This window comes from Hylobates moloch, unplaced genomic scaffold (genome assembly GCF_009828535.3).
Source record: "Hylobates moloch isolate HMO894 unplaced genomic scaffold, HMol_V3 SCAFFOLD_1, whole genome shotgun sequence".
Taxonomy (NCBI): domain Eukaryota; kingdom Metazoa; phylum Chordata; class Mammalia; order Primates; family Hylobatidae; genus Hylobates; species Hylobates moloch.
In genome coordinates, this window is record NW_026652276.1 from 205,740,540 (window position 1) to 205,765,151 (window position 24,612).

At 34.2% G+C, this 24,612-nt stretch overlaps 1 protein-coding gene across 5 annotated transcripts in view; it reads right to left on the reverse strand.

Annotated features, from left to right (window-relative positions):
* Window positions 1-5,630: 5,630 nt before the first annotated feature.
* The window catches only part of POT1 (protection of telomeres 1), a 103,464-nt gene continuing 84,482 nt past the window's right edge, over window positions 5,631-24,612 (reverse strand). For all 5 annotated transcript variants that reach the window (XM_032761615.2, XM_032761616.2, XM_032761618.2 and 2 more), the window contains 6 exons: window positions 22,940-23,145; window positions 17,349-17,484; window positions 11,363-11,451; window positions 9,338-9,429; window positions 7,399-7,504; window positions 5,631-6,193 (listed from right to left, as the gene is read on the reverse strand). In XM_032761615.2, the coding sequence (XP_032617506.1) occupies window positions 6,081-6,193; window positions 7,399-7,504; window positions 9,338-9,429; window positions 11,363-11,451; window positions 17,349-17,484; window positions 22,940-23,145 (742 nt within the window). In that variant the 3' untranslated portion in view covers window positions 5,631-6,080. The remainder of the gene's footprint in view (window positions 6,194-7,398; window positions 7,505-9,337; window positions 9,430-11,362; window positions 11,452-17,348; window positions 17,485-22,939; window positions 23,146-24,612) is intronic.

A 24,612-nucleotide genomic window follows, 5' to 3' on the forward strand; every position in this document is an offset into this window, starting at 1 on the left:
CTAATGTTTTTGGATTTTTAGTAGAGACGGGGTTTCACCATGTTAGCCAGGATGGTCTCGATCTCCTGACCTTGTGATCCACCCACCTCGGCCTCCCAAAGTGCTGGGGTGAGCCACCACGCCTGGCTGAGAATAGATTTTTTTAATACCAGAAATATATTTGACTTTTTCTTGTAATTATTGCTTCTAATAATTTTTAAATAGGCAGATATTTCAGATTGTTTACATTAATCATTAAAACAAAAACATTCCTCACATAAGAGACAAAAGGTGGATAGTTAGAGGAACAGTCCCCTGCTCCATTTCTTCCATCTTCAGAACTTAACTCCTACATTCTGGATCATGTTTTTGCATTTTAAAGCAACTACTATTAACTACATAAATCATTCTGTTTAGGGTGTGTAATATAAAAACTTACTCGTACTCAATACTGATATAAAGAAAAGGTTTGTATGCCCTACAAACATAATTTAATAACTTTTATTTAGTAGGAGCAATGTAACCTGTTATATTTTCATGTGTAATAATGGTACGGACAGAAGACAGGAAAATACGGGGTAGAAGAAGGCAGTTCCCTGGCAAAGGCCCTACTCTCAAGCCTAGAAACCCACGGCCCTAAATAGGAACAGGCATTCCTGTTTTCATACCCAAAAAGTTGCCTTTTGGCCTGCCATGCCCCCCTATCCTGTACCCATACGAACATCAGGCCCCAGACTCCAGCAGCAGATGAGGAGACAAAAACAGAAAAATGGCAGAAAGGAGCAGTAGAGAAGGAGAGAAGGGAAGGAGTGTCTGAATGTTGTTTGGCTGGAGGTGACGGGAGAGATCAGCTGGTGGATGGCCAAACTCCAGGGGAAGATCATCTTTCCACTCCATCCCCCTTCCAGTTCCCCACCCATCCCATTGAGAGCCATGTCCACCATTCAATAAAACCCCCACATTCACCATTCAAGTCCATGTATGACCTGATTCTTCCTGGACTCCAAACAAGAGCCTGCGTGACAAGGGGGCACTAAGAGGCTAGCACTTAAGCCATCTGCGGACGGCGGAGCTAAACGAGCACTGTAACACTGGGGCTTCAGGAGTTGCAGGCACCCACCCCTGGACGCTGCCATGGGGCTGGAGCCCAAAAGTTCTCACCCCAGTTCCTGCACCTGCCCGTATGTGTGCTCCCTGTCCAATAAGGGTTTTGAGCTTGCAGCAGCCTGAACACACAGTCACACCCCTGTTGCATGTCCTGCAAGGGGTGTCAAGGAACACTGCTGTTTCAATACGTTTTGTTCAAAAACCTGTAGCATTCCTTAGAGTTTTTAAATTATCTTAAACTTCTCTCTTTGGCCCTTCTTGCCCTGTTTCTAAAGGTGTGTCCTGTTGTGTCCCATGTTTGTCTTTTATTGTAAATCGCACCAAATCCTTTTTGGATACAGACACTGCATGAGTAATAAATGAATACAGAGGTATGTAATAACTTTTACATATCATTTTGTACTTTGTATTCTTTGTCTTAATCTCCATTTAACCTTTTATTGTACAAAAATATTTATTGATTCCAAAACTTAAAGATAAGTCTATTTTTTTAGAACCTTTTCTAATGAAGATTAAGCACATAAGATTTCCTATACAAAAATAAAACCACAGCCATGCCTACCTGCTGCAAGCTATGTTTTCACTTGACTCCACAGGTTAATACTTTTGATTTTAAAATGACTTACCTTCCTTGTAGTGCTATGAGAGACTTGCATTAGCCATTTATGTATGTATTAACTATTATAAAAGCTTGGGACAGAATGTCACTTACGAAGTAGCTAAACTTGGCAAGAGACTTTAAATTCTAGAAAGACTGCCTTCTAATGGAGGACAGAAGTCGGCTAAGGAATAGTGTTTGTGTAACAACAAACGGGCTTTTCTCTAGGAGTTCCAATTTCAAAGAAGGGAAAAACCATTTTGAAGTTATAGGAAAAAAAAGCAAGGTTGTATATAAAAACGTGCATGTTTAGGAACTGCACCATATTTGTTTAATAGATGATAGGAAGGTTAATGTTTTTAACACACACATGCTCCAAATCTTTAAAATACTATGAACAAATAGATGAAATAAAAGAAACTTTCACACAAGTTGAAAATGCTTCTTTGGTAGTTGTGGACTAGATTTTTAGGTAAATTCCAACATAGTACCCTGCAAAGTGAACACAAAGAAAATAAAAGCAAGCATACACACACACACACACACACACACACACAACCAATGTGACTGTGACTTTGTGGCCTAGAGCTCAAGGAAAAATATCAGAAATTCATTAAGATGTTGCTAGAGTTGAAAAATAGCTGAGGAATCTCTGCACTATCCATGTTTCACCAATTGGCCATGTGAGGGAGAGCTCCCATATACACTGATACATTATCTTTGTCATTGTAATTGATGCCCAATAATTTTCAACCCATCAAATGCAGTCCTGATGGAAGGGACATTTATGTATCTCTATGTAAGATGATCATCACTTAGAATCCCTAGCTGATCTCAAATTTCCTAACAGCTTAAATCATAATAGTGAAAAAACAAAACAAAAACAAAAACATAGCACTACTAATTTCCCGACTGCCAAAAGAAGATAGGATCTCACCTACCTGAGAGCACTTGTGAGTGCCTGCTTAGTGAGTTTAGATACCCTTTTCAAGTACCAGAGAGAAGACAGGTCATCACGCCCAGATTTTACTAGCTGACTAGGTCCCTTTTTCCTGGAATGGGTAGGGTTGACACTCTCCAGAGATTCTGAGGGACCAAGAAAGGAAGAGATATTATATTTCCCCTAAAATAATATTCTAGAACTTTAGTGTGACTTATCATAGCCTTCACAGAGTCTGCATTTCCTAATGAAAAGCATTACAGAAGGTGTTCTTTTTTCTTACATTAACATTCGTTTCACAATAAATTCTTCAAAGCATGAAATAATAACTTAAAGCAACTACGTCATGGCAGAGTCCTAATCCTGTATTGGAAGTCTGTACAGGTCTCCAAAATTCTTATCACCTAAAAACCTCCAGAGGACATAGTGAAACTAGGTCTCTGGGCTTCCAGATGCATTTAAAGGGGAAATAACACCAGACAAAATACAGACTAAAATAATAAGTAAAACACATTATCATGAATAACTATGTGGTAATAAAGCAGATAACAAGAATACATTTTTGTAAACATATAAAATCCCAAACTGGCACAATAAAAAATAGAATACTTACACAAAAAACCACAATAGAAATAGAAAGTAAAATTATCAGAGAATTACATATAAGCAATGAGTTTCTCCCTCTATCAACATGAAAAAATACAGTTCTCTATATAAAGTGACAAAAGAAAGTTGCAGAACTATTTAACATGATGCTAAAATATACGTGTGTGTATACACATATGCATGCTCACATGTTCTCAGAAAGAACAATCTGAAAAATTATACACCGTATTGTTAAAAGTAGTTTCTTCCTGGGTACTAATTGGAGCAGGAATTAGTTCAAGTTTATAGACCCTATATTTGTTTCAAATTCTTACTTTTATTAATTTTAAAAAGTCTAGATAAAAACAAAACTTGATGAAATATAAGGTCAAATTTAAAACAACACTGAAAATAATCAAGAATTTAGCCTTTCCAGATCCCAAGGAAAGCTTCTAGAACGTATAGAAGAAAATTGTCTGGATTCAGTCATATGTAGTGACAAATTCATGCTTTGATATCTAAAACAGGACTGCATAGTCAGCTGGGAAGTAGGCAGAAAAAAGATTTTGGTCCCTTTCTGTTACCTCCAAGTAGCTAAGGCACAGGATCTACACCAATTTTAAATCTGGGCAGCCAGTACCCTAATGGGTGAAGATGGCTTTTTTAGGTAGACAGAGGTATAGTCAGCTTCTTCTAGTCCGTCAACATCAGTCTTTCTATAATCATTCAGAAACAATTTCCAACTTACAGCATGAGCAGGGGTAAAAAGAAATGAGGAATGATACATTGTATATTGGCATGTATAGTTCCCTCAAATACAGCAATATAACTGAAGGTGGCCCAGAAAAAGCCTGCAAGTAGCGTGTTTCTCATTGCTACATCCAGATAAAGAATAATGGACTGTCTCAGATTTTTCTAAGACATACATTCTAAGAACAACACAGGGACAGCATGAGTTAATCCAGTAGTGTCTTAAAAAATGGATGCTGCAGAAAGTGGAAACTGAGGCTGAGTCTGTACAAAAACCTCTTTCTTAAATTTATGTAATTTAAAATCTGACAGGAAGATTCTATCAGTGTTTACAGAAAGGGGCAGGGATCAAATTGGGGCACAATGAACTACCATTTAGTTGTTGCTCCAGAAATAAAATTCTCCTAACTCTCTGGGTTCCGGATTAGCATAAAGTGCATACATCATCTCTAGATAAACACTAGGTGTTGATGGACTAATTCTTGCTAAAAACTGAAAAGTTTTTAAAAAAGACAAGGACAAAACCCCACAATAAACCAAAAGAAATCATGATAATGTGGATGTTTATTTAAAACAAAAATAAAAAGAGACATCGCCTATCATCACGAAGATTCATAGGAAGAGTTTTCCTTTGTTAATGTGGAGATCTTGCAGGCTCACAGTGTGAACCTATGGCACCTTTGGACCTCTACTCTTCTAGATTGAGTGCTTCCTGAAGGCAGAAAAAATGTTTATCTCACCTTTGTATCCTGAGCACATCATTAACACAAACACACCTGTTCAACTGCAAGGTTTTAAAATATTTTTCCTGAAAATGTTTTGAACCAGGAGTCTATATTCCTGAAAATAAAATCAGTCTTTCTCATTGTCTCAAACAAGCTGATAAGTCGATAATGGGGGACATTGGTAGTTAGGTATAGAGATGTGTTAATGTACTCAGGAACTAGAATTTAGAGTTATTACGAGCAAAGAATATCAGTTATCCAATCCTTTTTTGACAATAAATGTTAAAAGTATTTTGAAACTACAGAAGAACACACTGACTCCTCTTACAATCTATTTCCAATGTTATTTCAGATATTTAAGTCAAAGACTCGTTGCAGAAAACTGTTAGCTTCTGTTCCAGAATCCTTGAGTGGTTAACAGTACAGGCTCTGAATAGAGATTATGTGAATTAAGGCACAGACTCTAGCATTTAAAAACTGTATGAACTTAGTCAAGTCAGCTTATCAATCAAGCCTCAGATTTCTTATCAGAAAAACGGGTTGCTGTGAGGATCAAATACATGTTTAGTGCTTAGCACAGTACCTGGGATGTAGACAGCCCTAAACATCTGCTGTATTGCCACACCTGTTTCGATTCTTTGCCTCATGTCATTTTTCGGCTCAACTTAGGGCAAATAAATGAAACAGTTGAAATGTGTGCACTTATTTATTCTTCACTAATATTAAACCAGGTAATTTATATCTGTCTTTGGGAAATAACATACACAAATCTATACATATATATAAATGTTTGTATAAAATTGAATATTCATGATTTTAAATTTGACAAACACTGTCAGGTAAAAATCAAACTATTTTACTAAGTTAACATCTCATTCAATTAGTTGTAAGTTGTCATACCAGCATATTTTACATGAGACTATTAGAAAAGGATAATATTAAGTCATTAACATTATAAATCTGACTACTTTATTAGGTTGAGGTGAAATAGAGAAATCTCTAGTATCCTGGAGAGAAACAAGCAATAAAACCATGTATTACAAGTTTAAAGAAATGAATTTATCCTAAAATCATCAGTATCAGCACCCCAACAAAGCAACTTTGCCATTTCTACTTAAAGTACACTGTAGCTTGATCAGACAAACACTTATCTCAGCAGTACTTGTTTAAGCAGGTCTCTTTGTACAAAAGCAAAACAGAAAGCAAAACAAAATCCATAGCCATTATTTACCTTGCACCCAGTAAAAGCCAAGAGATTTAAAGTAAGGACATTTTCTAATCCCATACCCATGCTAACATCATCAACATTGCTGATATAAAACTCAGGGCAGGAAAAGAAGCTCAAACAGGGAAGGTGAGTGGCAACATTTTATGTATGCTAAATTGGATGGCAATATTAGATTACATCTTCTGCAACTGTGGTGTCAAAAATCTGATAGCAAATTTGATTATCCGTTCCATTTGTGACATTGTATGACTTGATGAAGCATTCCAACCACGGATATGCATCTACAAAAACAAAAACAAAAAAAGCTATTTAACCATTAAAACAAAATAAATAACTCTGAAATAGGTACCTAAGCTTACCACTGAGCTAGAAAAATCAACATTTATTTTGGCTTGAAAAGTAAGTAAATGTCCCTTCCAAATCTAACATTATTCTCTCTTCAAAATACATACTAGATTCATGTTATTGTTTTGGAGCAACTGTGACTAATTTGAATTTTTTGCCACAAGCAGGTAACAGTGATTACATCTTGGGTTTCAAAATGGTTGGTATATATTTTAAAAATCTAAAATAGTGGTTAAAGGCCCATGCTTTTGGATATAAAGATTTACTTCTAGAAATCTATACAAAAGAATCCAAACAGCTAATACAAATTAAAACTGACAACAAATAAAGGTATTCAAGTTAAACTTTGTTAGAGACCAACACAAATTCCTATCATTATGTAACTATTATAAGATGCAAAGATTGACCAGGGAGAGTAAAGTCTGATTAAAAATAATATATAAAAATTAAACCAGCTGCTAAATCTGCAGCTGGTAAAATTTCCTACAATAAAAAATTGTTAGAAAAATCAAATTGTCTTAATACGACTTAGATCTGCAAGTTTCAACATAAGTACCAATATGGTCACAGATGGAAAATTCAGTGGCAGCAGATATAAGCAGTACAGTTTGAAATGAGGAAGATCTGGTTTATTAATCAAATGTTTATGCAGGAAACAAAGCTCATAAAAAATCGGTAAAACAAAAGCTTGTAAAATCTGAAACTAGTTAACAATAAATAAAAAAATTCATCCATGAATTAAATTGGATAATTGGAGTTTGTTACAGAAAATGTTTACTGCCAACAATTTATCACTTTTGGTCTAATTTCAAGTAAAATGCTTGTAGCATGACAATGTCAAATGTGCTTGTGATCAAAACTAACTCCCTTTCCTATATTTAAAAATATTTTAAAAATCTTTTGACTGCAAGAACTATATTTAAAAATATTTTAAAAATCTTTCAACTGCAGGAATTATGATTCATAACTATTTTATCCCTGCCACTCTCTTCATCAAAGGTTGATCATACAGTAATCACTCACTACTTAGTAATTCATTTGGAAGCAAAGCTTTCAGACTTCTAAAAGTCCACAGAGTACATATATGTTAGTGCTATCTCAAGTAAAAGAAGTGTGGAATTGTTAAAATATTCTTGCCTACCAATTTTTATTCCTGGAGGACAAAACATATCCATGATCATATCCATACTTTTCTGAAGGTCATCATCCATTAGAACTTCTGATGCTGGAATCTGGAAGAATTTGTCCTTAAAAATGTTTCATGAGAGAAAAAAAAAGGAAATAATATTAATCCTTTTTAATGTTATTATTAACACATATTTCAATATTGTCCAATTAAAAGATAATCTAGACAGTTTCCTTCTATCAAGATTGTAGAATTCATAAACTAGAATGCTGGTCTCAACTCCAAAATCTTATTTACTATTTAATCTTAAAATAGCTTTGAGATACACATAATCAAGTAAATTGCTCTGATTTAATAATGACGATTGTAATAATGATTTAAAAACAATGAGGCTGACTATTCTGTTTGTGCATACAAAAAAACTTGTGCTAAACTTAAATGAATATAACATATATGTATTATATAGTTATTTAATTTTTCTCTTCCCTACTGTATTATAAGTTTCAAGAAGGAAGGAATTTTTACTTTGTTCATCGCTGTGTCTCCATCACATAGGATAGTACCTACTACACAGCAGGTGCTCATTAAATATTTAATGAAAAGTTAAATGAATTGTGCAGGTGGGAGAAAAATTCTCCTCTCAACTATACCTCAGATCTTTTCCAATCCACGTAGTAAACATTTTAACTTTACCCTAAGAGAGGTCTGGGCTTTGACCCTAGCTTGTGGAACGTAATCTCTAAGCCCTTTCCACGTCACACTTGACAGAAGTATTTTTGCTTGGAAGCCCTGGGTCACTATGAATAGTTTAACAATATGATGTAGGGTGGGAAGTTTGGAGCATGTGGTATCAGCTTGATCTCAAGAGGGGCTGAAGACTATGATCAGCCATATGGGCAGTCAACCATACCTACATGATAGAGTCCCACGAAAATCTTTTAGCAGAGCTTCCCTATCTGGCAATATATTATGTATATTGCTACACACTGTTGCAGGGAAATTAACAGTCCACAACTCTGTGGGGAGAGGACAACCATAAGCTCCATGTCTGGAACTTTCATGGACTCTGTCCTGTACATCTCTTTCATTATCTGATTTTAATGTACAACCTTTAGCTATAATAATCTGTAACTGTCAGTATAATAGTTTTCAGTGAGTTCTAGGAGTCTTGTGAATCATCAAATCTAAGAGTGGCCTTGGGGACTTCCAATTGCAATTAGTGTCAGAAATGAGGAAGGTTTTGTAGACTGCCTCAAAACTTTATACAATAATATCTATCTTCCCTGTTAAAGTAACTTCATTCCTCTAATATAAAATGTGGAGGTTTAAAAAATATGATCAAGGCTGGGCGCGGTGGCTCACGCCTGTAATCTCAGCACTTTGAGAGGCCAAGGGCGGGTGGATCATGAGGTCAGGAGTTCAAGACCAGCCTGGCCACGATGGTGAAACCCTGTCTCTACAAAAATACAAAAATTAGCCGGGTGTGGTGGCACATACCTGTAATCCCAGCTACTTGGGAGGCTGAGGCAGAGAACTGCTTGAACCCGGGAGGCGGAGGCTGCAGTAAGCCGAGATCATGCCACCGCACTCCAGCCCGGGCAACAGAGCAAGACTCCATCTCAAAAAACAAACAAACAAACAAAAGTACGATAAAATGTTTACTACAAATAATGCTTCCATAGTGTAGCCATATCTCTGCATTTTGGCCGTGGTATAAGGAATGGCTCTTTAAATCCCTGTTCCTTAATTTTTCACTATTCAAATGTTAAGATTTAGTGTCAAATAAAAAAAGAGATACATACACAGATGATTCAAGATTTATGTGCTCATATTTTACTTATATTTTTAAGTTGCCTTAAGTCCTTTTAGGAATAAAGCAGGTATGAATAAATGTATTCAATTTTTTAAATATTATTTTTTAATTAAAAATATCTTTACTACCTCTAATACTTACAGAATCCATGAGATAGGCTTCTAGTACTCCTGTTCCATCATCAAGTGTAAAGGTCATAACAAACACATATTGGAGGGGTACAATACCCAGTACTAGTGAAGGAAAAAAAGATCAAACCATATGAGTCTGCTATTCCTTATTATCAAGGTAAAGTTAAAATTGTTTTATGATAGTATAGACCTGTAAATTTTATTTACTAAAATAACTCAAGATATAAAGAAAAACTTGGCATTATCTCCAGGTAGATAGTGTTAGAATTGAATTAGTGGACACCCAGCTGGTGTCTGCTGAGGGATTGCCTGCTTGGTGTGTGGGTGAAAACCGCTATGCATTTGGTCACATAAGTCTTCTGTGGTGTCAGAGCAGAGAACAGTTTGTGTTTTTAACTCCACAGATACTCAACCTATAATTAAGCTCATTTAGCAGAGTCATTTTGGAATATTTCACTATACCTACATAGGGAGAATATCTTATGATAAGCAATTTCATCTTTTTGATTAAATATTAACGTATATTTAAAATGAGTTGACACCCTCACACCTGGATTCTCAGCACTTTGGGAGGCTGAGGTGGGTGGATCACCTGAAGTCAGGAGTTCAAGACCAGCCTGGCCAACATGATGAAACCCTGTCTCTACTAAAAATACCAAAAAAAATAGTTAGGCATGGTAACATACACCTGTAATCCCAGCTCCTCTGGAGGCTGAGGCATGAGAATTGCTTGAACCTGGGAGGCGGAGGTTGCAGTGAGCCGAGATTGCACCACTGAACTCCAGCCTGGGCGACAGAGTAAGACTCTGTCTCAAAATAAATAAATAAATAAAAATAAATAAAACAGTTGATAGCCTCCATAGAAACCATAAAAAATGATTCCTGAAATGTAACTCATTGCATGTTAGTTTTATGAAAGATAAAATTAAAATACAGAATATTCTAAAAAATAGCATGCAGTTAAATATCGTTTTAGCATGCCTCTCTACTATAAGCTAGGGGAATAATTTATAACTTTAAAAAAGAAAAAAGGGATATCATCTGGTTGAATGGACAAGAATGTCAGAATCTGAGATTTAATAATTTGGTAAGATGAGGAAGAAATAAGAAATTAGAGATACCGGGTAAAATGAAAATTCACAGGTTAAGATAAATATCTTCTTGTTTGGAATTGGAAGATACTCAATTTATAGAATGTTTTATTAGCTTCTATCTGTGGAACTCATATTTAAACAGTAGGACTAATTAAGAGGGCAAGTTAAGAATAAATTAGGACATACAGACATGCACTAGGGCATACAACAGACATTAATACAGGGCAACTGATTTTTAGGCTTCAAAAGGTCTCAATAGGTTAAAACTGTGAACTCAAACAAAGAAAGATGAACTTAGCACCTACTCCCAGGGACCATAAAAACAAAAATATTACATTAAGAATAGAACGAAGAGACCAAGTTCAAGAAGTTCATGTGACAGAAAAAAAAATTACATTCAGAATAGAATGAGGAGACCAAGTTCAAGAAGTTCATGTGACAGGAACCTAGGATTTCACTGGACCACAAATAAAACATGAGATGGCTGTATTAAAAAGGAAAGAAAACAAAACCAAATGTACAAATAAATAGCTATACAATGACATTTCAGGCTAGCAGAAGCTGAGTGTCCAGTTTTAGGTAAATAATAATTTCACTCTATTCTGAATTGGCCAAACAACATCTGCAGCACAACGTCCAGCTCTGAATGCCAAATTCTGAGAAGAGCACTGGTAAAGTGGAATGCTTACTGAGGAGGAAAAACAAAATAGTAAGGTATAGGGGAAAGTACAAACAAATGTGACAGTGCCTGCTTGAAGAAATACAGACTGAAGGAAGGCTTGGCAGATATCTTTAAATTTACAAAGTCTGTTTATCTTACAGAAGAAGGAATAGGTATACAAAGAATGAACAGGTATACTTTCAGGTATACTGAAATATAAGTAGGTGAATAACCTTGTATACAAACAGTTAAAATTGCAGGGCATGGAAATTTAGCTAACCTTCTGCCACAGAAGAAGGAATCCACGATGTTTTATCAACCAAGGAATTTAGATTTTGTATGGATCTCAAACTAGAACACTGTTTACATCTGAAATTTATAAAAGAAAGAACCATAAATATTTAAAAATAATTTAGCTTGTTTAATTGTTATAACTTTTTACTGCTCAAACATGTGTAGTTTTAAAATATAAATTATTAAACACAAGAATACCGCATCCCTATATTGTAATGTGCTTGCTTGTTTCACAAGAGAATTATGAAAGAGTAAGCTTATTACATAAAGCCAATAAAAAGACAGTATAAGATTCAGAATAAACAACTCTAAATTGAGAACAGGGTGCTCGGTTCCAGGTCCAAATCATTAATTAATTTTGCTCTCAATGTCCTTCTTTGTTAAAATGAAAAGTTGAAGAAAGTGATCATCTCTAAGAATTCTCTGATTCTATGATCTATCTATCTATCTATCTATCTATCTATCTATCTATCTATATATATATATATTTTTTTTAAGACAAGGTCTCACTCTGTCACCCAGGCACTGTCACCTCTGCCTCCTGGGCTCAAGTGAGCCTCCCACCTCAGCCTTCCAAGTAGCTAGAACCACAGTTGCACACCACCATGCCTGGGTAATTTTTGTAATTTTGTAGAGACTGGGTCTTGCCACAATGCCCAGGCTGGTCTCAACTCCTCAGCTCAAGCCATCTGCCTGCCTTGGCCTCCCAAAGTACTGGGATTACAGGTGTGAGCCACCATACCCGGCCTCTGTAAGTAATATCTCAACAAATTCAAAGTGTTAATAAATATGGCCAATAGAGAAAAATTACTAAACAGTCAGAACATGCAAGATTCTAGATAATTAATATTTTTAGTAAGCACATATCCAGAGGTTTGTAGTTTATGATGCCTAATTCCATAGTTAACTTTTGAAATGTATATATATCTAAGACTACACAATACACTAAAGTTGTGCACTGTGTAGTACAGGTATTCTGCTTTACTTGAATACCAACATATTTTAACTATGAGTAATTTATTTTTTATTATGCATCATCATAATGTTTATGAGATGTTGATAAGAAAACATACTTGAAAAGATATACTTGAATAAAAATAAAAGTTCAAAAGGTCCATGCAATTTGTTTTCATTTGCACTTTGAGGAAAACAAGAGGGTAACCACATTACATCTTATCCCTTTCTATTTATCAAATATATAGGTGTTTCTTTTCTAATAAAAGATGTTAATTTAACGAAAGAATATTATTGCCTAAGAAAAAGACTATGATATTGATTAGCGTTAGACATTATTAAAGTATAGTATAAAAATTAAAAATTAAGGATATTAAGTCAAAATTAAATACAGAACTACTTACTTCCAAAGCAGTGAAAGGGGAAACAGAAAAAATTAGAAGCATAAACTAAATATATCAATAACTTAAGAACATATTTAAACTCAACTATTAAAACTAAAATTTAGCCATAAGCTTTTATTTATGAGTGACATACAAAATAGAATGCCAGAAACTTTAAAGCAAAGGGATGAGAGTAACCTATAAAGCAAATACCAAACAAAAATTTTAAAAAAACCTACAAAACACAAAACCATAAAGTTAAAAAGGCATGGAATACACTAGAAGTATGGATGAAACTGACAAAAGATTAGTATCTCTAACATGGAAAGAAACCTTACAATCAATTACACGTATGTGCGCTCACATATGAACCAAAAAAGAAATCAGTAACCACATAGAAAAACAGGCAAAAGATGTGAACATGGAATTCATAGAGTAGGAAACCTATGTAGCTGATAAACACGGGGGCTGCTTAAACACACTAGACATCTAGGAAATACAAATAAAAACATCATGAATACCATCTGATGCTCACTGGCCTGACAAAATTACAAAATTAATGCCAAGTATCAGACAGAAATAGACTAATACCAAGTGTTGGAGTGAACTTGGTAGAAACTAAAATTTTATACATTACTGATGGGACCACACATTGTTAAAACCATGGGAAGAACAATTTGGTATTTCTTCCCATAAAGCAAAACTTATATATACCTTATAATCCAGTAATTCTAATTCTAGGTAAACACCTTAGGAGTAACTTTCAAGCACTTTTGTTAAGGACTCACAGTAAGAAATTCATTTAATATCATATCTTAGTAATACACACATACACATACAATTGAAATGAAAGTTTAGGGAACGACACTGACCCTTACTGTGTAAACTGTTCTCTGTTATCCATTCCCTCTCATTCCATTTGTTACTACAACCACATCATATAATTAAAAAAAAAAAAAACTGTTTATGACCCACTGAACTCATTTTATGACAAGGGAAATACACAAGAAAACATATAATGTGACTTCAGTATGGTCTGTAAATGAAACAAAAAATAACACATATCCATTAATAGGAAAATAGGCTAATAAATTCTGATATTTCATAACATACTCCATAGATGTTCAATAATCTAAATCTACATGCATCAATAGGGGTAAATCTTGAAAATTATAATGAATCAAAAAAAGCAAGCTGCAAAAGGCTTGGCATAGTACAAAACAGTTTATATAAATTTAAAAAACGAAAAACACGCCATACTGCTTAAGAGTTCACACATATAATGAAGGCATAAAAACATTGATGAGAAGGATTTAATTCAAGTTCGGAAAAGTAGCTACCTCTGAGAAAAAAGAGTTAGAGAAGGGATTGATATGGGGTTGTACTACTTCTCTGTAACATTTAATTTCTTAAAAATAAAAGTTTGGAGGCCAAGGCAAGCGGATTGCTTTAACTCCAGAGTTCAAGACCAGCCTGGGCAACATGGCAAAACCCCATCCCTACAAAAATTAGCCAGGTGTGGTGGTGTGCACCTGTAGTCCCAGCTAGTTGGGAGGCTGAGGTAGGAGGATTGCTTGAGCCCAGGATGTCAAGGTTACAATGAGCTGAAATCATGCCACTGCAGCCTGGGTGTCAGAATGACACTGTCTCAAAAAAAAAGAGTCTGAAATAATGTTAAAACGTTAAGACTTGTTAAATCTAAATGGTGGATACATAATTGTTGTGATGTTACTTTTTATATTTTTCTATAAGTTAAAATTATTTCATAACCCAAAAATAAAAAGAATCAATTAAAAGATATACTGGCTTTTGATGATGAAACTCAAGTAATAAAACATGTAAAAATGTCTTAAAATCTGGAGTGTGAACAGCATTTGCCTTAGTTTTGAAGCAACTAGTAAAAAGTCGACAGCCTTGGTTGGGCACAGTGGCTCACGCCTGTAATCCCAGCACTTTGGGAGGCCGAGGTGGGCAGATCACCTAAGGTCAGGAGGTCAAGACCAGCCTGGCCAACATGGTGAAACCCCGTTTCTAATAACAATACAAAACAATCAGCTGGGTGTCAGTGGTGCGTGCCTGTAGTCCCAGCTACTTGGGAGGTTGAGACAGGAGAATCACTTGAACCTGGGAGGCAGAGGCTGCAGTGAGCCGAGATCATGCCACTGTACTCCCACCTGGGCAATAGAGCAAGACTTCATCTCAAAAAAAAAAAAAAAAAAAATGGGGGCCTTAAGGTAATTTTTTTGAGACTTCTAGTAAAAGAAGAAGTAGTATTTCAGAGTTTAAAATGAATATGAATATTTCCTTTCCTGGTTTAGACTCGTCATGGTGCCCAGTACTGGCAAGGCAAAATAGAGAGAAAGGGGAAAGAACAAAAGCAAGTGAACGAGGATGAGCATGCAAAAAGAGAAAGCTCAGTGACTTATTATACAAGAAAAACAGAATTTTATGAGTTTTAATTTTTTAATTAATTGGCTTAATTAAAAATCATTTTATTTTCAAAAAAGATGGACTTTCAGATCATGAGTCTAATGAAAGGGGGAATTAGACACTGAGTATATCAGAGTAAAAACAGCTTTAACACAGAGATTTAAGTCAGTGGCATACAGTTTCGCTTTATGGCTAAAATTTTATGATATGTTGGAAGAACACAGGGCAATGCCTAACAGTGACTTTACCACACAATTAGGGAGGTATCATGCTTACAGTATAATATTTTTCAACCAGTACATAATTTTTCAATCAGGATTTACACATTATGACAATGACTACTAATTGCTACAAATGTAGAAGTCGGAAAGAAAGAGGAATAGGATGATAAAACATATACTATAATCCAAGGTTTCTCAAATCAGAATGTATCCAGGGTGATTGTTTCATCAAGCAGTAGAGGAGATTTTATCCCTACCCCCTCCTTCTAAACGTAGAAATCTGTTTATAGCTCCTAATGAATTCTTTTATATTCCAATTTTCAGTGGCAGCAAATTTGTAATTTAGTGGCTCAGAAATTCTGAAATTGAATCACTTAATTTTTACTAGGTTTGCAGCTCTGAATTTTTCTCTGTAACTGGTATCTAAATCCTCACTGTTGAAGAAAACAAGTAAGTACCAGCCTCTGGCTGAGGAATCAAAAGATGGCAGCCTTATGCCTCACACACTGTGTATACTCTCACTATATATGCTTATCAAAAGAACAGCTATATGCCAGAAAAACCTAGTACATATAAGTTGATACACTGTAAGTTTCTGTTGAACATAAAGTAACCAATGAAATAAACTAATAAAAATTACTCTTAAACAGTTTTTAATTCCAAAAGTTTTCTCAGTTGAACCATCTGATCTTTGACAAACCTGACAAAAACAAGCAATGGGGAAAGGATTCCCTATTTAATAAATGTTGGGAAAACTGGCTAGCCATATGCAGAAAACTGAAACTGGACCCCTTCCTTACACCTTATACAAAAATCAACTCAAGATGGATTAAAGACTTAAATGTAAGACCTAAAACCATAAAAATCCTAGAGGAAAACCTGGCCAATACCATTCAGGACATAGGCATGGGCAAAGACTTCATGTCTAAAACACCAAAAGCAATGGCAATAAAAGCCAAAATTGACAAATAGGACCTAATTAAACTAAAAAGCTTCTGCACGGCAAAAGAAACTATCATCAGAGTAAACAGGCAACCTACAGAATGGGAGGAAATTTTTGCAATCCATCTGACAAAGGGCTAATATCTAGACTCTACAAACAACTTAAATTTAAAAGAAAAAAACAACCCCATCAAAAAGTGGGCGAAGGATATGAACAGACACTTCTTAAAAGGAGACATTTACACAGCCAACAAACATATTAAAAAAAGCTCATCATCACTGATCATTAGAGAAATGCAAATCAAAACCACAATGAGATATCATCTCACGCCAGTTAGTATGGCAATCATTAAAAAGTCAGGAAAGAACAAATGCTGGAGAAAATGTGGAGAAACAGGAATGCTTTTACACTGTTGGTGGGAGTGTAAATTAGTTCAATCTTTGTGGAAGACAGTGTGGCAATTCCTCAAGGATCTAGAACTAGAAATACCATTTGATCCAGCAATCCCATTACTGGGTATATACCCAAAGGATTATAAATCATTCTACTATAAAGACATATGCACACGTACGTTTATTGCAACACTATTCACAATAGCAAAGACTTGGAACTAAACCAAATGTCCATCAGTGATAGACTGGATTAAGAAAATGTGGCACATATACACCATGGAATACTATGCAGCCAAAAAAAGGATGAGTTCATGTCCTTGCCAGGCATATGGATAAAGCCAGAAACCATCATTCTCAGCAAACTAACACAAGAACAGAAAACCAAACACCACATGTTCTCACTCATAAGTGGGAGTTGAACATTAAGAACACATGGAGACAGGGAGGGGAACATCACACACCAGGGCCTGTCAGGGGGTGGGAGGCTAGGGGAAGCATAGTATTAGGAGAAATGCCTAATGCAGGTGACGGGTTGATGGGTGCAGCAAACCACCATAGCACGTGTATATCTATGTAACAAACCTGCATGTTCTGCACATGACCCTAGAACTTAAAAGTATAATAAACAAAACAAAACAAAAAAACATACCCATAGTGATGTATTGTTCCTTGTATAAGAAATGGTGCTGAAAGGTCCAAAAGTTCCAGGTCTTCGTGGCCAGATCTCACAGGAATTACACTATTAAACTTGTTCGAGAGTTTGCAAATTTCACTGAGCGTACCTCCTGTTAAGAGAATAAATAAATCCTTCAAGTAGTGCAAATAAAATGTAGACAAAGTACAGTCCTATTAAATAACATGTGAGGTATAATAAAAGACTAAAGGAATTGACAGAAAAAGAAAATGAATGTATGTGAAAAATATTAATTTGTAAATGTACGATCCTATACATTGATTAAAAAAATCAATGCACAAAAATGCTGAGACTTGGGTAAAATATAAAGCTTGTGAAATTTTAACCAACTTCTTAAATTTAAACAAATTGCTCTTCATGCCAGGAACACTTTGGTTCAAATAACCAAAAGAGGGAATATAAGTTAAAAGCTAAGTTATGATCAGATTCTCACTAATTTGCTATATACTAATTAATATCTGGGCAAATTTAGAGTTTAAATCTCAATTTTCAGGTCAATATTTCATTTAAATATAGATATGAGTAGTTCATGTAATATGAACTCACATATAAAATTTGTTCATTTTTCCTGGGAAAATTATCACAGTTAATTCTATGACAGAGTAAGCATTCAAATGACCAAGCTGGCTGAGAAGTATTGCCCAATGGCATGCCATTATTAGAAGGCAGTGACCTTTTTACTTAGCTTATAATGCTTCCTCTCTCCAGGCAAAATGAATAGGATTTAAAAAATACCTCTGTGTATTTCCTAAAATTTGGGTAGAGTTTGTAATGTCAACATTCAATTATAAAGCAGAAGCACTTCTGGTATAACAGAGTGAGGACATCCAAAGACACACTTGACTATAACAGCAGTAAGAATATTGGCAAAAACTGTAAAACCTTTTTTAGAACTCTGGAAATTACCAGAGGCCTTCAACAATCCAAGGAGTGTTTGCTCCAGAAAAAGGGCTGAATTTTGGCAAGAACAGTGAGCTCTGTGGCATTTTAACTTGCCCTGTTCCCATCCTCCTTCCCCGGAGCTCTTTGTTATTGGAAGACACAGTTCTGCTATATCATATTGCAGTTAGATAGAAACTCTCATTATGCATACTTAAAAACTCAAAACAATATTCCCTAAGCACGCTACTTAAAAGTTTCACAGCCCAAAAGTCAGTCTATCTTTTGGAGATGGATACCTAGCCCTTATGAAGAGACTCCTGCCTACTGTTCAAAACTGCAATAGGTGACCATTCACTAACCCTTTTCTCAATTAGTTCCTCCCCAAAAATACTATTTCAAAGAATCTGGTGAGAGCTCATCTAGTCATTCACACTGGCCAGTCACACGAGTTTGGCTCTGGCACATAAGCTGGACAACCTTGGTCAAGTTACTTAACTCTGGTATAAGTTTCCCCATTTGTAAAACTGAGAATAATGTTACTCTGTAAGATCATTATAAAGATTAAATGAGTTAATATTTGTAAAGCACTTAGAGCTATGAGTGACTATTACTATCAATATTTTAGTGATTTCCTCTTAATATAAAGTCCATGAAAGGAAGTACTTTGTTGTGTTTGCTACATTACCACTAATGCCTAAATCAGTGTCTGGCACACAGTAGGCATTCAATAAACATGTGCTGAACAAATGAATGAGTAAAAAGACGGACATTTACGTGTATATATGTGCATACTACGTTTCTCAAGGTTTGTATCTGGAGACATCCTAACCGAGAGCAATTTATTTGCAATCAGTAGAAATATCTAACATGGACTATGGAGACAGAAAGGCCTAAGCTTGAATTTTTTTCTGACATTTATTGGGTCTTTAACCTTGAGTACTTCACCATTTTCTCTTGGTCTCAGTTTCCTCATCTGTTTACAAAGGGGATACATCTAGCTTACAAAAGAACTGTTATGAGAGTTAAAATACTAAACTAGTAAAGTGCCTGACACAGTCTATTCAGTAAATTATAGGTATTAATAATAAATATTATGATAAAACGATTCAGTGACATTAGAGTTCCATACAAATTATGTTTCAGAGGAAGTTAAATATTATGCAGTTTAAAATATAGTGTTAATAATAAATAAATATTATAAACAATTCTATACCCACAAGTTTGACACCTTAGATAAAATGGTTCCATTTCTTGAAAGGCATAATCTATCAAAACTCACACAGGAGAAATAGATAATCTGAATAGGTCTATGTCTATAGAGAAATTAAATCAATAATAATAATCTTGAAAAAAGTCACCAGGCTCAGATTGTTTCAATAGATAAGTCTACCCAAACACTGAAATGACACCAATTCTTTAATATGTATTCCAGAAAATGGAAGTAGAGGGAATGTTTCCTAACTCTCACGAGGCCAGCAATATTCCAATACATAACCAAATACATTACAAGAATGAAAACCTATAGATCTTCTCTTATGAAAACGCATACAAAAGTACTCAAAAAGTATTTAAAAATCGAATCAAAAAAGAAAATAATTATTCACCATGACCAAATGAGATTTATTTGAGGTATGCAAGGCTGGTTAAACACCTCAAAATCAATTAATGTAATTTATCACATTAATAGGGTAAAGAAGAAAAATTGATCGTATTAATAGATGCAATAGAAAAAGCATTTGATAAAATCCAACATCATTAATAATAAAAATTCTCAGCAAACTAGGAATATTGGGGAACTTCTGCAACTTGATAAAGAACATCAATAAAATAGCTACAGCTAAAATTACATTTAATGGTGACACTTTCCACCTAAGACTGGGATAAAAGCAAGAACATTTCCTCTCATTGCTCCTATTCAATATTGTACTGGAAGCCCTATCTAATGCAGTAAGAAAAGGAAACAAAAGGTATACATATTAGGAAGGAAGAAATAAACTGTCTTTGTTTACAGGAAATCACAATAAAAAAATTCCTGAAATAATAAGCAATTATAACAACGGTAGAGGATACAAGGTTAATTTAAAAAAAAAATCAATTGCTTCCCTATGTATAAGCAATAATCGGAGTTTGAATTTAACATTAAATAATTAGCACCAAAAAAGAAAATACTTAGATATAAAGCTAACAAAATGTGATGTATATTTTGTTGGATTTACAAGATTTATCTGAGTAAAACTATAAAACCCTAGTTAAAGAGATCTAAGAAGATCTACACAGAGAGATAGTCCATGTTCATCGTCAATAACATCAAGATGTTAGTTCTCCCTCTCCAGCTTGACTTATAGATTATGGCAATCTTTTTTTTTTTATTTGAGATGAAGTTTCGCTCTTATTGCCCAGGCTGGAGTGCAATGGCGTGATCTCGGCTCACCACAACCTCCGCCTCCCAGGTTCAAGCCATTCTACTGCCTCAGCCTCCCAAGTAGTTGGGATTACAGGTATGCACCACCACGCCTGGCTAATTTTGTATTTTTAGTAGAGACAGGGTTTCTCCATGTTGGTCAGGCTGGTCTCGAACTCCCGACCTCAGGTGATCTGCCTGCCTCGGCCTCCCAAAGTGCTAGGATTAATGGAGTGAGCCACTGCACCCAGTTGGCAATCTTAATAAAAATCCCAGCAAGTTATTTTTGGATATTGACAAACTGATTATAAAGTTTATATGGAAATGCAAAAGATTTACAATACCCAACACAATACTCGAGAAAAAGAAGAAAGTTGCAGGACCAACACTACACAATTTCAAGAATTACTATATAGCTTTAGAAATAAGGATGGTGTGATATTAGGAAAATAACAGACCAATAGATTAAAACAGAATAGAGAACAGAGAAACAAATTCACACAAATAAACTGGTTTGACAAAGAAGCAAAGACAATTCAATGGAGAAGGAACAGTCTTTTAACAAATGATACTGGAAAACTGGACATCTGTATGCAAAAAAAAATCTGGACACAGATCTTAGAGCTTTTACAGAAATTAACTGATACTGTTTTGTATGAGACTCTAATGGTGGGTACATGGTATTCTGCATTTGTCAAAGCATAAAGAACTGTAAAGCAGAACGAGTGAACCCTAATGTAAACTATGGTCACAATAAAATAGTATCAACTGCATTAACTTGGCATGAATATATCAGTGAATACTGCTGCAGGTCCTTAAAGTCTAAGAATGACTTTGTATTTATATCGTTTTCTTTGGTTCATCTCTAAGTCCAGGTCAGTTTTTGATTTTGTTACCTCCTAACCAGAACAGTGCCATACTGCATGCAGTAAGACCCTAGCCCTTGGTCCAGGTTATAATACTTGGAAACATAAAATAAAAATAGCTCACATTTCTTATATTCCTTTTACATTTCAAAGTGCTTTTACATACATTCTCATTTTTTTTTTTTACCTTTTTTTAAAAGCAGTTTTAGGTTCGCTGCAAAATTAAGCAAAAGTTACAAAGTTTCCCTATGTCCCCTAGCCTCTTCCCCATTATCAACATCTTGCACCAGAGTGGTAAATTTAGTCAATCAAGAAACCTATTTTAACAAACCATTATCACTCAAAGTCCACAGTTTACATTAGTAACAAACTATTATCACTCAAAGTTCACACTTTACTAACAAACCATTATCACTCAAAGTCCAGTCTATATTAGGGTTTACTCTCAGTGTTGTACATTCTATGTTTTGTTTTTAAGATTTTTTTTTTTTAAGGAGCAATTTTAGCTTCACAGCAAAATTAAGAGCAAAGTACAGAGATTTTCCGTGTCCTCTTCTACCATTCATGCTAGCCTCCTCCAGTATCAACATCCTCCACCAGAGTGGTACATTTGTTAAAAATGAACCTATAGTGACACATAATCACCCAAAGTCTATAATTTACATAGAATTCCCTCATTTATTAAAAATAAAGCTAAATATTACTCTAATGCAAATTAAAGAAGGTATTTTTCTTCTATTACAAAAGGTTTCAAGGGAAGGAAAGCCTTAAGAAAAACAATGAAAAGGTTTCAAGGGAAGGAAGGTCTTAAGAAAAACAATGAAAAGGTTATAAGGGAAGAAAAGCCTTAAGAAGAACTCTAAATTTGCCATGAAAAAAATCTACAGTACATATTTTAGATAAATATGAGATAAAAATTAGATGAAAATGAAAACGAAAAAACAAACATGATAAATTTCATTTAAAACTTGTCAAGTTATCTTTAGTTGTTTCAATGGTCTCTTCTGATTTTGATACAATACATGACTTTCACCCTATTTCTATGAAACAGTGATATCCACAGGCCAAGAAAACAGCAATGGTACATAAGCAATCAGCCTCTTTATTATTACTTAACTAGACAATCAGCTTAGCATTGACAAAATAAAATGCAATCCAACAATATAGTTAAATGTTAACACTTGAGTCTGAAGTACAATTTCAAATGTAATTAAATTTATGTACGTGTGCGTATATGTATTTGAACCTAGTTAACATATATATTCAATTTTGTAAAATTTAAATACTATTTTTACTTAATATATACTAGGTTGTCTGTAAAATGTATTAAACAATAATTAATTAGGAAAAATATGCAAAAGAAGTATTCTAACAAAACAGTGACTTAAATATCTTACCTTCTATCAAAAGTAGACATTCATTTGAAAGTGGGAGAATACCGTTATTTTTCACAAAATGAACTGCTACTTTTCGTCCTTTTTGATTTTTAGTGGTCCAGATTTTTGAATCATATAATGATGTATTTTGTAGCTTGACATCTGGGGTTTTAGTTGCACCATCCTGAAAAATTATGTCCAAATCGCCCTCATGTGGAACTTCTTGCCTAAAATTATTGACAATGAAATGATAGAAATCGATTTTGGTATAAGCGTGAAGATTTCAATTTAACAAGTTATCAAATTAAAAAGTATCATTCTTATATGTAGATGAGTCACTTTTTCTTAAATTATGTAAATTATGGAGATAATTCACTTTGCAGAACAAATAACTTTTATTCAATAGATAAATATTTGATATTTTGTGGGTAAGTATATCCAAATCATACTTACTTTAATTACCAGTGATTTCTATGCCTGGTTTTGTGATACAAACTTACTCATAATTATTTCTAGTATCAATTTTTTTCTCCTCTGTAAAGAATGCTAAATTTCTCAGTAGGAGAAAAAAAATGCAGTGGCCCCATCTTCACTCCAGTTAAATATCCACTTACCACACTTAGGGAAAAGGGCACTTCTAAACTAATAATATTTCCAATTCTGTTTAATAATTAATAATTTTAAGAAGTCATATGGTTAAGTATCATGTAGCAGAAATGGCATCATTTGGAATCAAAAGGTGTATGGCTTTATTCTGGTTCTGTTGCCAATTAACTGTGTAACTTTAGATAGTTTCTGTTAATTTCTGAGATAATATCCTTATTTGTTTAAAAAATGATCGCAGAGAGTGGTTTTATTTTACAAAGCTATATGATTTTACAAAATTTAATAAACAAAAATTTGATAATACTTGAAGAATTATCTAAAATCCTTATATATACATTTTAATCCCAACCACCATTTCAAGCTCAAATGGGTAAAAACAGTTCCCTCACATTTTATTTAAAGAGATTTTAAAATAAAAAATTTCTTCAAACAAACCCATATTTTGGATTGGAAAATATATGTATATTAATGAACACAGATACTCACAATTTATAAGCACACAAATACATGGCGATGTACATATATATTTACACATTGTAGCACATTTTAGTGAAAACTCAATTTAGGGCATTCAAATGCATATAACCATCAATTACCTACATTTTCCAAAACATTTTAGATATTCGGAGGAAAAGTAGGCAAATTGCAAAAAGATGAGGAGCTTTTAAAAGTGATTTTCAGAATACGTCTTGAGCCGATTATGTAGTAAAAGGATTACGAAACAGTTATATACATTTATTACATATTTATAAAATCACTGATGTTCAGAGTAAAGGCACTGAGAAATTCTCAATTAATAAAGAAAATTCAAATTATATTTATTATATTCTAGTTATTAAGCAGGACAGAAGTTTACCAACAAGGCTCTCTTTATCACTTAATTAGATATTTCAAGTAATTACAACTATTTTCAAAAATTTCAGTTAATAAAGGTTTACATTTAAGAAGATACTTCTGTGACAAATGAGTCTGCCCAAATATATTCATCATTTATTATTTCTCATTTGCCTTTATCAGAGTGACTAAGCTGAATCTTAGATCTGAAAATAGCATCCACTTTTATTACTATCAGAATAATTTATTCTCTA